Source organism: Oncorhynchus nerka, linkage group LG8 (genome assembly GCF_034236695.1).
Source record: "Oncorhynchus nerka isolate Pitt River linkage group LG8, Oner_Uvic_2.0, whole genome shotgun sequence".
In the NCBI taxonomy this organism is placed as follows: domain Eukaryota; kingdom Metazoa; phylum Chordata; class Actinopteri; order Salmoniformes; family Salmonidae; genus Oncorhynchus; species Oncorhynchus nerka.
Genome location: NC_088403.1, coordinates 59,765,329 through 59,780,371, shown reverse-complemented (window position 1 = coordinate 59,780,371; position 15,043 = coordinate 59,765,329). Strand labels below are relative to the sequence as shown.

At 44.6% G+C, this 15,043-nt stretch overlaps 2 protein-coding genes across 2 annotated transcripts in view; both read left to right on the top strand.

Moving 5' to 3' along the window:
- Window positions 1-10,950, top strand: part of LOC115133658 (TBC1 domain family member 14) — a 66,853-nt gene extending 55,903 nt beyond the window's left edge. The window contains 3 exon segments of the mRNA XM_065021952.1: window positions 6,376-6,485; window positions 7,167-7,425; window positions 7,674-10,950. Of these exon segments, the coding sequence (XP_064878024.1) occupies window positions 6,376-6,485; window positions 7,167-7,425; window positions 7,674-7,730 (426 nt within the window). The 3' untranslated portion in view covers window positions 7,731-10,950.
- A 364-nt stretch (window positions 10,951-11,314) lies between these two features.
- Window positions 11,315-13,232, top strand: LOC115133669 (C-C motif chemokine 14-like). Its single transcript, XM_029667153.2, has 3 exons — window positions 11,315-11,463; window positions 12,409-12,520; window positions 12,638-13,232. Exons 1-3 carry the CDS (start codon window positions 11,394-11,396, stop codon window positions 12,729-12,731), a joined length of 276 nt encoding a protein of 91 aa, XP_029523013.1. The 5' UTR covers window positions 11,315-11,393; the 3' UTR covers window positions 12,732-13,232.
- The last annotated feature ends 1,811 nt before the right edge of the window (window positions 13,233-15,043 follow it).

Sequence of the window (15,043 nt, the reverse complement as noted above, 5' to 3'; positions counted from 1 at the left end):
CAGGGAGGTGTGGTCTATATCTGGCTGATAGTGGTCTATATATCTGGCTGATAGTGGTGTCAGGTCGGTGTGGTCTGTATATCTGGTTGATAGTGGTGTCAGGGGCGTGTGGTCTGTATATCTGGCTGATAGTGGTCTGTATATCTGGCTGATAGTGGTCTATATATCTGGCTGATAGTGGTGTGTGGTCTGTATATCTAGCTGATAGTGGTGTCAGGGCGATGTGGTCTATATATCTGATAGTGGTCTATATATCTGGCTGATAGATGGTGTGATGTGGTCTGTATATCTAGCTGATAGTGGTGTCAGGCGATGTGGTCTGTATATCTAGCTGATAGTGGTGTGGTCTATATATCTGGCTGATAGTGGTCTATATATCTGGCTGATAGTGGTGTCAGGGCAATGTGGTCTGTATATCTGGTTGATAGGTGTCAGGGAGGTGTGGTCTATATCTGGCTGATAGTGGTCTATACATCTGGCTGATAGTGGTGTCAGGTCGGTGTGGTCTGTATATCTGGTTGATAGTGGTGTCAGGGCGATGTGGTCTGTATATCTGGCTGATAGTGGTCTGTATATCTGGCTGATAGTGGTCTATATATCTGGCTGATAGTGGTGTCAGGGCAATGTGGTCTATATATCTGGCTGATAGTGGTGTCAGGGAGATGTGGTCTATATATCTGGCTGATAGTGGTCTATATATCTGGTTGATAGTGGTGTCAAGGCGATGTGGTCTATATATCTGGCTGATAGTGGTCTATGTATCTGGCTGATAGTGGTGTCAGGTCGGTGTGGTCTGTATATCTGGTTGATAGTGGTGTCAAGGCGATGTGGTCTATATATCTGGCTGATAGTGGTCTATATATCTGGCTGATAATGGTGTATGTGTGATAGTGGTCTATATATCTGGTTGATAGTTGTGTCAGGGCGATGTGGTCTGTATATCTGGCTGATAGTGGTGTCAGGGCGATGTGGTCTATATATATCTGGCTGATAGTGGTCTATATATCTGGCTTATAGTGGTGTCAGGGAGGTGTGGTCTGTATATCTGGCTGATAGTGGTGTCAGGGCAGTGTGGTCTATATATCTGGCTGATAGTGGTGTCAGGGCGGTGTGGTCTATATATCTGGCTGATAGTGGTGTCAGGGCAGTGTGGTCTATAGATCTGGCTGATAGTGGTGTCAGGGCGGTGTGGTCTGTATATCTGGCTGATAGTGGTGTCAGGGAGGTGTTGTCTGTATATCTGGCTGATAGTGGTGTCAGGGCGATGTGGTCTATATATCTGGCTGATAGTGGTGTCAGGGAGATGTGGTCTATATATCTGGTTGATAGTGGTGTCAGGGCGGTGTGGTCTATATATCTGGCTGATAGTGGTGTCAGGGCGGTGTGGTCTATATATCTGGCTGATAGTGGTGTCAGGGCGGTGTGGTCTATATATCTGGCTGATAGTGGTGTGGTCTATATATCTGGCTGATAGTGGTGTCAGGGCGATGTGGTCTGTATATCTAGCTGATAGTGGTGTCAGGGCGATGTGGTCTATATATCTGGCTGATAGTGGTCTATATATCTGGCTGATAGTGGTGTCAGGGCGATGTGGTCTGTATATCTAGCTGATAGTGGTGTCAGGGCGATGTGGTCTATATATCTGGCTGATAGTGGTCTATATATCTGGCTGATAGTGGTGTCAGGGCAATGTGGTCTGTATATCTGGTTGATAGGTGTCAGGGAGGTGTGGTCTGTATATCTGGCTGATAGTGGTGTCAGGGAGGTGTGGTCTATATCTGGCTGATAGTGGTCTATACATCTGGCTGATAGTGGTGTCAGGTCGGTGTGGTCTGTATATCTGGTTGATAGTGGTGTCAGGGCGATGTGGTCTGTATATCTGGCTGATAGTGGTCTGTATATCTGGCTGATAGTGGTCTATATATCTGGCTGATAGTGGTGTCAGGGCAATGTGGTCTATATCTGGCTGATAGTGGTGTCAGGGAGATGTGGTCTATATATCTGGCTGATAGTGGTCTATATATCTGGTTGATAGTGGTGTCAAGGCGATGTGGTCTATATATCTGGCTGATAGTGGTCTATATATCTGGCTGATAGTGGTGTCAGGTCGGTGTGGTCTGTATATCTGGTTGATAGTTGTGTCAGGGCGATGTGGTCTGTATATCTGGCTGATAGTGGTCTATATATCTGGCTGATAGTGGTGTCAGGGCGATGTGGTCTTTATATCTAGCTGATAGTGGTCTATATATCTGGTTGATAGTTGTGTCAGGGCGATGTGGTCTGTATATCTGGCTGATAGTGGTGTCAGGGCGATGTGGTCTATATATATCTGGCTGATAGTGGTCTATATATCTGGCTTATAGTGGTGTCAGGGAGGTGTGGTCTGTATATCTGGCTGATAGTGGTGTCAGGGCAGTGTGGTCTATATATCTGGCTGATAGTGGTGTCAGGGCGGTGTGGTCTATATATCTGGCTGATAGTGGTGTCAGGGCAGTGTGGTCTATAGATCTGGCTGATAGTGGTGTCAGGGCGGTGTGGTCTGTATATCTGGCTGATAGTGGTGTCAGGGCGGTGTGGTCTGTATATCTGGCTGATAGTGGTGTCAGGGAGGTGTTGTCTGTATATCTGGCTGATAGTGGTGTCAGGGCGATGTGGTCTATATATCTGGCTGATAGTGGTGTCAGGGCAATGTGGTCTATATATCTGGCTGATAGTGGTGTCAGGGCGATGTGGTCTATATATCTGGCTGATAGTGTTGTCAGGGAGATGTGGTCTATATATCTGGTTGATAGTGGTGTCAGGGCGGTGTGGTCTATATCTGGCTGATAGTGGTGTCAGGGCGGTGTGGTCTATATATCTGGCTGATAGTGGTGTGGTCTATATATCTGGCTGATAGTGGTGTCAGGGCGATGTGGTCTGTATATCTGGTTGATAGTGGTGTCAGGGAGGTGTGGTCTATATATCTGGCTGATAGTGGTCTATATATCTGGCTGATAGTGGTGTCAGGTCGATGTGGTCTGTATATCTGGCTGATAGTGGTCTATATATCTGGCTGATAGTGGTGTCAGGGGGATGTGGTCTGTATATATCTGGTTGATAGGTGTCAGGGAGGTGTGGTCTATATATCTGGCTGATAGTGGTGTCAGGGCGGTGTGGTCTATATATCTGGTTGATAGTGGTCTATATATCTGGCTGATAGTGGTGTCAGGTCGATGTGGTCTGTATATCTGGCTGATAGTGGTCTATATATCTGGCTGATAGTGGTGTCAGGGCGATGTGGTCTGTATATATCTGGTTGATAGGTGTCAGGGAGGTGTGGTCTATATATCTGGCTGATAGTGGTGTCAGGGAGGTGTGGTCTATATATCTGGTTGATAGTGGTGTCAGGGAGGGGTGGTCTATATCTGGTTGATAGTGGTGTCAGGGAGGTGTGGTCTATATCTGGTTGATAGTGGTCTATATCTCTGGCTGATAGTGGTCTATATATCTGGCTGATAGTGGTGTCAGGGCAATGTGGTCTGTATATCTGGCTGATAGTGGTGTCAGGTCGGTGTGGTCTGTATATCTGGTTGATAGTGGTGTCAAGGCGATGTGGTCTATATATCTGGCTGATAGTGGTCTATATATCTGGCTGATAGTGGTGTCAGGGAGGTGTGGTCTATATCTGGCTGATAGTGGTGTCAGGGCGATGTGGTCTATATATATCTGGCTGATAGTGGTCTATATATCTGGCTGATAGTGGTGTCAGGTCGGTGTGGTCTGTATATCTGGTTGATAGTGGTCTATATATCTGGCTGATAGTGGTGTTAGGGCGATGTGGTCTGTATATCTAGCTTATAGTGGTGTCAGGGAGATGTGGTCTATATATCTGGCTGATAGTGGTGTCAGGGAGGTGTGGTCTATATATCTGGCTGATAGTGGTCTATATATCTGGCTGATAGTGGTGTCAGGTCGATGTGGTCTGTATATCTGGCTGATAGTGGTCTATATATCTGGCTGATAGTGGTGTCAGGGAGGTGTGGTCTATATATCTGGCTGATAGTGGTCTATATATCTGGTTGATAGTGGTGTCAAGGCGATGTGGTCTATATATCTGGCTGATAGTGGTCTATATATCTGGCTGATAGTGGTGTCAGGGAGGTGTGGTCTATATCTGGCTGATAGTGGTCTATATATCTGGCTGATAGTGGTGTCAGGTCGGTGTGGTCTGTATATCTGGTTGATAGTTGTGTCAGGGCGATGTGGTCTGTATATCTGGCTGATAGTGGTCTATATATCTGGCTGATAGTGGTGTCAGGGCGATGTGGTCTGTATATCTAGCTGATAGTGGTCTATATATCTGGTTGATAGTTGTGTCAGGGCGATGTGGTCTATATATCTGGCTGATAGTGGTGTCAGGGCGGTGTGGTCTATATATCTGGCTGATAGTGTTGTCAGGGCGATGTGGTCTATCTGGCTGATAGTGGTGTCAGGGCGGTGTGGTCTATATATCTGGCTGATAGTGTTGTCAGGGCGATGTGGTCTATCTGGCTGATAGTGGTGTCAGGGAGGTGTGGTCTGTATATCTGGCTGATAGTGGTCTATATATCTGGCTGATAGTGGTGTCAGGGAAGTGTGGTCTATAGATCTGGCTGATAGTGGTGTCAGGGCGGTGTGGTCTGTATATCTGGCTGATAGTGGTGTCAGGGAGGTGTTGTCTGTATATCTGGCTGATAGTGGTGTCAGGGCGATGTGGTCTATATATCTGGCTGATAGTGGTGTCAGGGCAATGTGGTCTATATATCTGGCTGATAGTGGTGTCAGGGCGATGTGGTCTATATATCTGGCTGATAGTGGTGTCAGGGAGATGTGGTCTATATATCTGGTTGATAGTGGTGTCAGGGCGATGTGGTCTATATATCTGACTGATAGTGGTGTCAGGGCGGTGTGGTCTATATATCTGGCTGATAGTGGTGTCAGGGCGGTGTGGTCTATATATCTGGCTGATAGTGTTGTCAGGGCGATGTGGTCTATCTGGCTGATAGTGGTGTCAGGGCGGTGTGGTCTATATATCTGGCTGATAGTGGTGTCAGGGAGGTGTGGTCTGTATATCTGGCTGATAGTGGTGTCAGGGAGGTGTGGTCTATATATCTGGCTGATAGTGGTCTATATATCTGGCTGATAGTGGTGTCAGGTCGATGTGGTCTGTATATCTGGCTGATAGTGGTCTATATATCTGGCTGATAGTGGTGTCAGGGCGATGTGGTCTGTATATATCTGGTTGATAGTGGTGTCAGGGAGGTGTGGTCTATATCTGGTTGATAGTGGTCTATATATCTGGCTGATAGTGGTCTATATATCTGGCTGATAGTGGTGTCAGGGCAATGTGGTCTGTATATCTGGCTGATAGTGGTGTCAGGTCGGTGTGGTCTGTATATCTGGTTGATAGTGGTGTCAAGGCGATGTGGTCTATATATCTGGCTGATAGTGGTGTCAGGGCGATGTGGTCTATATATATCTGGCTGATAGTGGTCTATATATCTGGCTGATAGTGGTGTCAGGTCGGTGTGGTCTGTATATCTGGTTGATAGTTGTGTCAGGGCGATGTGGTCTGTATATCTGGCTGATAGTGGTCTATATATCTGGCTGATAGTGGTGTCAGGGCGATGTGGTCTGTATATCTAGCTGATAGTGGTGTCAGGGCGATGTGGTCTATATATCTGGCTGATAGTGGTCTATATATCTGGCTGATAGTGGTGTCAGGGCGGTGTGGTCTATATATCTGGCTGATAGTGGTGTCAGGGCGATGTGGTCTATATATCTGGCTGATAGTGGTGTCAGGGCGGTGTGGTCTATATATCTGGTTGATAGTGGTGTCAGGGAGGTGTGGTCTGTATATCTGGCTGATAGTGGTGTCAGAGCGGTGTGGTCTATATATCTGGCTGATAGTGGTGTCAGGGCGGTGTGGTCTGTATATCTGGCTGATAGTGGTGTCAGGGCGGTGTGGTCTGTATATCTGGTTGATAGTGGTGTCAGGGCGGTGTGGTCTATATATCTGGCTGATAGTGGTCTATATATCTGGCTGATAGTGGTGTCAGGGCGGTGTGGTCTATATATCTGGCTGATAGTGGTCTATATATCTGGCTGATAGTGGTGTCAGGGAGATGTGGTCTATATATCTGGCTGATAGTGGTCTATATATCTGGCTGATAGTGGTGTCAGGGTGGTGTGGTCTATATATCTGGCTGATAGTGGTGTCAGGGTGGTGTAGTCTATATCTGGCTGATAGTGGTATGGTCTATATATCTGGCTGATAGTGGTGTCAGGGCGGTGTGGTCTGTATATCTGACTGATTGTGGTCTATATCTGACTCTGTTGTTTCTTCTCTCTCCTCAGATGTTGACCTACTTTGCGGCTTTTGATGTGTTCTTTGATGAAAACCTACCTAAGCTGTTTGCACATTTCAAGGAAAACAAATTGACCCCCGATATTTATTTAATCGACTGGTGAGCCTCCCTCTCTTTCTCTCCCTCTCTCAATTGTTTTTCTCAGGTAACTAATGGGTATAGACTGAATGAAATCAAAGATCTGGTACCAATTACGAACGTGAAAAACAATATGATTACAATATTGACACTTTGTAGGTGCTCTTCTTCCTGTTGTATTTGTGCTCTTTAGATTGTTGCCGTGTTACTGAGAAGACAGGATGTGTAAGTGGGTTGTATAGATGGTCACCTCAACCCCCTCTACTCTCACCACAGCGCAGTGAAGAGCGCCCTGTTTTCACACATCAGTTATTTATACACGGATGGAGAGATGAGGGGAGGTGGAAGTCAAGATAGCAGCCCTGCACATCAGAAATATCATAATCTAGTGACCCCATATACAAACTAAAGTGTCCCAGGAGACAGTTACAGATATTTTGGAAATGTGCTGATTCCATTAGTCTGTTTCTCAGACCAGACTCTATGGCTCGTTGTTAAGTGTTTTGCATATAACTGTGCTTATCTGTGTATGCTTGGTGTGTTTGTCTCCGTGGACTACGCACGTCCATGGATGTGTGAAAATAACACCAGGCGTCTGTAATCTCCCAAACATTTCAATCCTTTGTACCTCAATGTTTCAGTATGGAAAGTTGTATCCAAATGTCTACTCACTCACTCACTCACTCACTCATATTCCTGTAGGATCTTCACCCTGTACAGTAAGTCACTGCCATTGGACCTGGCATGTCGGGTGTGGGATGTGTTCTGTCGTGACGGAGATGAGTTCCTGTTCCGGGTGGCCCTGGGAATCCTGCGCCTGTACGAGGACGTGTTGACCCGCATGGACTTCATCCACAACGCCCAGTTCCTCACCCGCTTACCCGATCACATCCCCCCCGACCAGCTGTTCTCGCACATCCACGCTGTCCACATGACCAGCAAGAACAGGAAATGGGCACAGGTGAGATGAGACTGTTTGGATGTAACTGCCCCCCCTCCCAAAGTCAGCTGACATTACTTTTTGGAAAACAGACATTTCTTCAGTTCGAGGGAAACAGAGTTGGCATCAGTGGTTTTTCAACTTAAGTCTCAAGGCTCAAGTGATGGAACTACTAGAATCTTGGCCTGGTCCTTTGTGTACAGTATAACTATATAACTCCAATGATGATCATGCTGTGTTTCATACCATGGCCCCTTGTTTCTCCTCAGGTTCTTCAGGCCTTACAGAAGGAGCAGGAGTGGATCAGTCCAGTTCTAAAGCGCTGAGAACAACGGTCATCCAGGAGCAAAACAACAGACTGTAGCTCATTCTCTAACACAGTACTCTACCTGACCCCGTGAAACACTGGACCCTAGCCCAGGTCAGGCTGTGTGAAGGAGCTGCCCTCCCTGGGATGGAGCCTACCCCAGGCTCAGAGCACTCTGGGCTGGGGACAACCAGCCACTGTGGTCCCCCTAGATGTGAGTCATGGAGCAGAGACCCTGGAGGTCTGGAACAGACTGGGGTGAGGGGTGACTAGGCCTTATTATACATGCTGTGCCCCCTGTCCCAGAATTAAACCAGGCAGAAAGATGCTCTCGAATGTACTGTATTCTGCCACATGTCTATAGCAGGGATACTAGTTACCCAACTGGACCTCCTCTCTTTCTCACTCCTCTTTTTCTCTTTATAACTTTCCCACTATTTTCTCTCTTCTACCTCTCTATCTCTCTCTTCTACCTCTCTATCTCTCTCTTCTATCTCTCTCTTCTATCTCTCTCTTCTATCTCTCTCTTCTATCTCTCTCTTCTATCTCTCTCTTCTATCTCTCTCTTCTCTCTCTCTCTACTCTCTCTCTCTCTCTCTCTTCTCTCTCTCTCTCTCTCTCTCTCTCTCTCTCTCTCTCTCTCTCTCTCTCTCTCTCTCTCTCTACACTCTCTCTCTCTCTCTCCTACCTCTACTCCAAGCCTCCGTTGTCGTTGGTCATTCCTGCAAGTCAGCTGCGATTTTTTTATCATGAGGCTTTTTTGTTTTGTTTGGACTGATGTGGTTTCCGTGTGTTTCTAATTAGTTTGTCTTAGTTGGTTCCCTTTGTTTCTGTACCATCCAATGAAGGAAAGGCTCCCAGGGAGAAGACGTGGGCGTTTTGTTGATTTGGGGAGAATGGTTCATTGACTTAAAATGAGAGGGGGGGGGTAGTCAATAAATGTGTATTCTTATGAAGATTCAACTGAAATACAACAGATTGTATTTTTTGCGTGTCGTGCCGTTAAAGGTTTACTTTTTTAAATTAGTGTTTTACTCTTCAAAGAGGAAATAAGCTGCCTGAAAAAAATGAATGAAGTGATAGTTAATGTCTTATACATCCCCAAAGGTGGTTAAAGTGGAACAGCAAAGGTAGATTAGGAGGATCAATATACTACAGTATATCACCTGCCTCCTTTTTCATTTTTCATGGTAATGATTTTCTGTTGTCTTTGTTTCTCATTTAAGTGTCATCTCTTAACATGGAGACAATCTCTTGATTTGTTGTTATGTTATAATGAAGAAGAAAAAGTTAGGCTAACACAACAAACCTCACTGGTATCGTCCCATTTGATATTATCCACTTCAGTCACCCCCTCCCCCAAACCATTTGTACCCGTTTGGTTGAGAAGCTGCTTAGAAGACTCCAGAAAGGAAAACAGATTGTTGATGATTTTATTATCCCTTCTATCAATAATGAGGCATTGCTGGTATCCCTGTTGTCCTCAGAATGCCCTTTCCCTATTGGATGTGCTCACTCGGTAAGTGCTGTAACCCAATCAGAAGCTGTCATACTTCATGGTGATGAGCAGAGTGTAGCTCAGAGGTGTTACTCTTTTTCTCTTCTCCCATAATGCTTTTATTAATGTAGATAAAGGACCTGAGTCATGTTTGCTCTTGTTTTCATGTTTCTGAACACACCAGCCTTGGTTTAGATGTGTGAGCTCAATGGGAGGGTGTCGTTCAGAAAGAGGCTTTGGTTTGGTGTTCAGTTCACAGATTCTACTACTACTTTCATGTCTGCCGGCCACCATCACCTGCCAAAAAGAGACGACCTCAGTAGATGGTTCTGAATGTGATGCTCGTTTCAAATGCAGATACCGTACTAAAACCCTTCATACTCCAGAGCCCTCAAGCATTTAGTGATCCCTTTGGGTGTTTGGCACACATCGAAGTGCACGCTGAGAAGTGTGCGTTATTCAGGAAGCCGTAGCAACAGGATGTCAGACAATACCCCTTGTCTTTTCACCTCCTCACCCCCCCTGTGCACGTAGTCATTCTGATCACTATGAAGACCGACGCACTCCTTCCCCCTGCTCTGCCTATGTGGTGAATACCACAGTACTGCATTCTGCACAATCACCTTCTTTTTGTTTATCACCATCTGCAGTTTCACACCAGTTTTGTTTTTGTTGGGTTTTTTTGGCTTGTTGAGTACATTCTCTCACTATATTGGTGTCCCTCACAACTGATTGAGGACCGTGTGTTTGTGTGTGTGATTTGAAGTGACATTTCTTAACAACAAAAAGACATCCCCTGTTAGTGACTGTGTGAATGTTACAGGGTTGAGGAATGTGTGTCCGACATGGCCTTACCCAGCCACAATAATCAATCAGTAAGAACTACAGGAAGTAGACTCACCCCTTTAATCACAGAAGTGCGCCCTGGGAAGTATAAATTACGGTATGTCACTGGTCTCCTGTTGTAGATTCATTTTAAATACAGAAATGAAAGACCTCACCATTAAATGTAATAATGAAGGCCATATGATTTGTACTCTTTCCACGTTACCTGATTTTCTTTTAAGCTTTGTTTTGTATTGTCAGTTTGATTTGTCTCTGTGACATTTCCAAGTCACCCTTTTTGGTTGCAGAGAACTGGAGTGTTACATGGGTGGGAGGGCATCAGGGTCAAAACTGGAAATGGATCTCACTTGAAGTGTACACGGAGTATACCAAACATTAGGAACACCTTCCTAAAAAATTGAATTGCACCCCTTTTGACCTCAGAACAGCCACAATTTGTTATGGATGTCGAAAGCGTGATGCTGGCTCATGTTGACTACAGTGCTTCCCACAGTTTTTTTTTTTCAAGTTGTCTGGATGTCCTTTGGGTGGTGGAACATTCTTGATACACACTGTTGAGCGTGATAAACCCAGCAGCGTTGCAGTTCTTGACACAAAGCGGTGCGCCTGGCACTTACTACCATACCCCTTCAAGGCCACTTCAATCTTTTGTCTTATCCATTCACCCTCTGAATGGCACACAGACACAATACATGTCTCAAGGCTTAAAAATCCTTCTTTAACCCGTCTCCTCCCCTTCATCTACACTGATTTTTGATTTAACAAGTGACATCAATAAGGGATCATAGCTTTGACCTGGTCAGTCTGATGGAAGGAGCAGGTGTTCTTAATGTTTTGTGTACTCGGTGTGTAGCTACTGTTTTACTAAATAAAGACGTGTACATATACAACCTGATGAACAGCGTGAACGCATCTTTATCTGTTCAACTTCTCAATTGTTTTTCCATAGTTGTAGAACAAATCATTTCCAGGAAATCATTTCCAAGAAGAGGGAGTGGGGGTTCAATAACGTCCGACATTTATGTTTCACACTGATGCTTAGTTTTTGAGTTAATGCTACAAAGACCTGTGCAAGCCATCCGCTGTGGTGGGCTAACCCCACGTGCATTTCCTGTGAACACCCCGCTATTGCTCAGGTTTTTTTTATTCTTCTCTACTTTTGAGATGAAGTGGAAACATTTGTCACCTACACACTCTGCTCCCCCCCCCTCTCCCCACCGAAACCACACACCTCCTCTGATCATAAAGGACTAAACACTCTGTCCTGAGTTTAGAACTCTTTACAGTTGCTGAGGTGTTAACACTGTTGGTCATCCTCTGCTCATCATCCAACCAATCATGCGGTCTGCTCTGATCCTTCTGCTGTGCGTCCTGGGAGCAGCCCTGTGGTCCGGCGCGTTGGCCAACAGTAAGTTATCCCTGCTTCGGAATCGATTCTTAACTACTATCGATCCTTCTCTTCAGAAAATTGTCTTAATATTGAGTGTTACGTATTTACATTTTGAGTCATTTGGCAGACGCTCTTATCCAGAGTGACTTACAGGAGTAATTAGGGTTAAGGATGTATGGAAGAGATATGGGGCTGTACTGATCTAGGATCAGTTCCCCCCCCCTTGTTTATGCAATCTTATTCATTGTGATCTAAAAAGCAAAACTGCTTCTAGATCAGCACTCCTACTCTGAATTGTTGCATTGTGACCTCAAATGAAAGGTTCCATGTTTTAATTTCTGACTTCAGGACAGGTTGGTTGTTTAGCAACACGACCGACATGTGCACAACAATGGGGTTCGCTTAGGTTGTTGACATGTAAATTATATTTAGTCTCCAATGTTTATTCAATCGAGTGAAACAATGTGTTTTTTTTTAAATGCATTGGTACACTTATTGGTTAGCTAGCTAGATGGTTTTTGCCATATTAGCAAAGACGTGTGACATCAGTCAAGAACAATATATTAAAGATTGACTGAAACAAGCCACTTACGAAACCCCACATGGCTGCTTGTTGTCATTGCTGCCATCTGATCACCAGAATCATAACACACCGCCTTTGGCCCCTTTGAAGAGCGGCCATTGTTCCCCTGACGACGTCAGCTAACCCGTCTGTAGCACAGGAGGCTGCTGAGGGAAGGACGGCTCGTAACAAAGACTGGAACGGAGCAGATGGAATGGCATCAAACGCCTGGAAACCATGGAAACCATGTCTTTGATGTACTGTATTAGATGCCATTCCCCTGATTCCGCTCCAGCCATTACCACGAGTCCGTCCTCCCTAATTAAGGTGCCACCAACCTCCTGTGGTCCATAGTGTGTCAGAAAAATGATAGAACAATTACAGATAGTCTCTTTATACAGATGCAAATCTTCCTGAAGAATGCTGTTTCAAGTATTACACAAGAAAAATCCCCAGACAATCCATCAGGGAATATGAAATGACAAGATCTGACTGCTCTAAGAGGGGAGTCATGTAAGTATAGTATTAAACGCACACTCACTCGCGCACACACACACACACACACACACACACATACATACACACAAACACACAGGGATGTTTACTCGGATATTGTCTGCTCTCTTCCAGCTTGTTCACAAAAAAGAACTTCCGCTTCTGTGCCAATCCAGACGACCCTACGATTGAGAAGATCATGAAGTCCATCGACGAGAGTAAATTCTAGAACCACTTCCCAGGAAGAAGGCTAAACGGTCAACTCCTGCTCCTACTTCCTTTTCAGCTCTGCGTAAAATAACTGCTTTTTTTTTACATGTAGTGACAAAGTGTCAATTGATATGCTAGCAATCATAGTGATAATTTAGTAAATGTGTAACACGTGTATCAGATATAATGATCATGTTATGAACAGGAAATTCATTTTATCACTCAACAAAAGGGTTTACTGATAAAAGGACTCATTTGACTCACTTCACAAAAAAAGGCAGAGAGGAATTTCTTACTTGCATGAGTACAGGTGACTGACGTTTACCTCAGTGACCTGACAATTTCACTTAACTCCTATTTATAGCATACCATGAAAATACAAATCAGGTCAATGGAAAATAGTGGCACTAAGTAATAATAGTAATAATAAAACAAATACGGTTTCTTGTTGTTGACCAATCGGTCATATAAAAATCAATGATCTACCTTGGGGGTATTTGAGTGTCTGTGGAAAGTGTGGCACAAGAGACCCCAAAAATCAAGGCAACTACATTTAGAAAAACCCAAACCTTGAATCATGTTATTTTTTTACACTGTTGTCTCTCAATAGGTGACTAGGCTATAAATAGGTAATAGTTAAGTGCAATGTTCAGGTCACTCTGAGTAAGAGGTCAACTTGACGTCGAAACGTCAGTCCCCTGTACTCATCCTGAACAACAGATTAAAGTGAGCAAATAATAAATTAATCTCTGCCTTTTTTTGTTGTTGAGTTTTCCAAATGTTTTCTGCCTCAAATGAGTCCTTTTGGAACTTTTTCTTGGTAAGCCTTTTTTTATTTGTTTTATTCATCATTGTCAATCTTCCCTTCTCCCTTTGTGTTGTGCTGTAGGGCAGAAGCCTTCCTGATCTCGTATCTATACTTCTCCCTTTGTGTTGTGCTGTAGGGCAGAAGCCTTCCTGATCTCTTATCTATACTTCTCCCTTTGTGTTGTGCTGTAGGGCAGAAGCCTTCCTGATCTCTTATCTATACTTCTCCCTTTGTGTTGTGCTGTAGGGCAGAAGCCTTCCTGATCTCTTATCTATACTTCTCCCTTTGTGTTGTGCTGTAGGGCAGAAGCCTTCCTGATCTCGTATCTATACTTCTCCCTTTGTGTTGTGCTGTAGGGCAGAAGCCTTCCTGATCTCTTATCTATACTTCATCCCTTGGTTAGAAGCTGTCATTTTCTTCTATCACAAACATTATAATACGGCATGTACTGGCTGTCTTTTGTCTGGAACAATAAAATAATACCACTTTTATGGGCTTGTTTTTTTATACAGTCTGCTATGCTCAATTTGACGGACACTGGCGGCTAAGTTATGTTAGTTCTCTTTCTCTTGTTTATATCCACCATTAGTGTGCCATCTGAAGTATCTGCGAAGTCCCGCCCTGTTTAGTTAGGTCATACCACACATATAAAGACAATAAACACACAATAGGCTTTTTAGCTGGACCCTTCGATCATGAAGTGTGAGGAGCGTGACTACAGCAGTGTGTATACGAAGGATGTCATGAGACACTGCAAACACACACACACACACACAGGATGTCATGAGACACTCTGCAATACACACACACACACAGGATGTCATGAGACACTCTGCAATACACACACACACAGGATGTCATGAGACACTCTGCAATACACACACACACACACACAGGATGTCATGAGACACTCTGCAATACACACACACACACAGGATGTCATGAGACACTCTGCAATACACACACACACACACACACACACACACACACACAGGATGTCATGAGCCACTCTGCAATACACACCAAGGATAAGTATGTACACACACACAGGATGTCATGAGACACTCTGCAATACACACACACACACAGGATGTCATGAGACACTGCAATACACACCAAGGATAAGTATGTACACACACACACACACAGGATGTCATGAGACACTCTGCAATACACACCAAGGATAAGTATGTACACACACACACAGGATGTCATGAGACACTGCAATACACACCAAGGATAAGTATGTACACACACACACACACACACAGGATGTCATGAGACACTCTGCAATACACACACACACACAGGATGTCATGAGACACTCTGCAATACACACACACACACAGGATGTCATTAGACACTGCAATACACACACACACACACACAGGATGTCATGAGACACTGCAATACACACACACACACACAGGATGTCATGAGACACTGCAATACACACCACGGATAAGTATGTACACACACACACAGGATGTCATTAGACACTGCAATACACACCAAGGATAAGT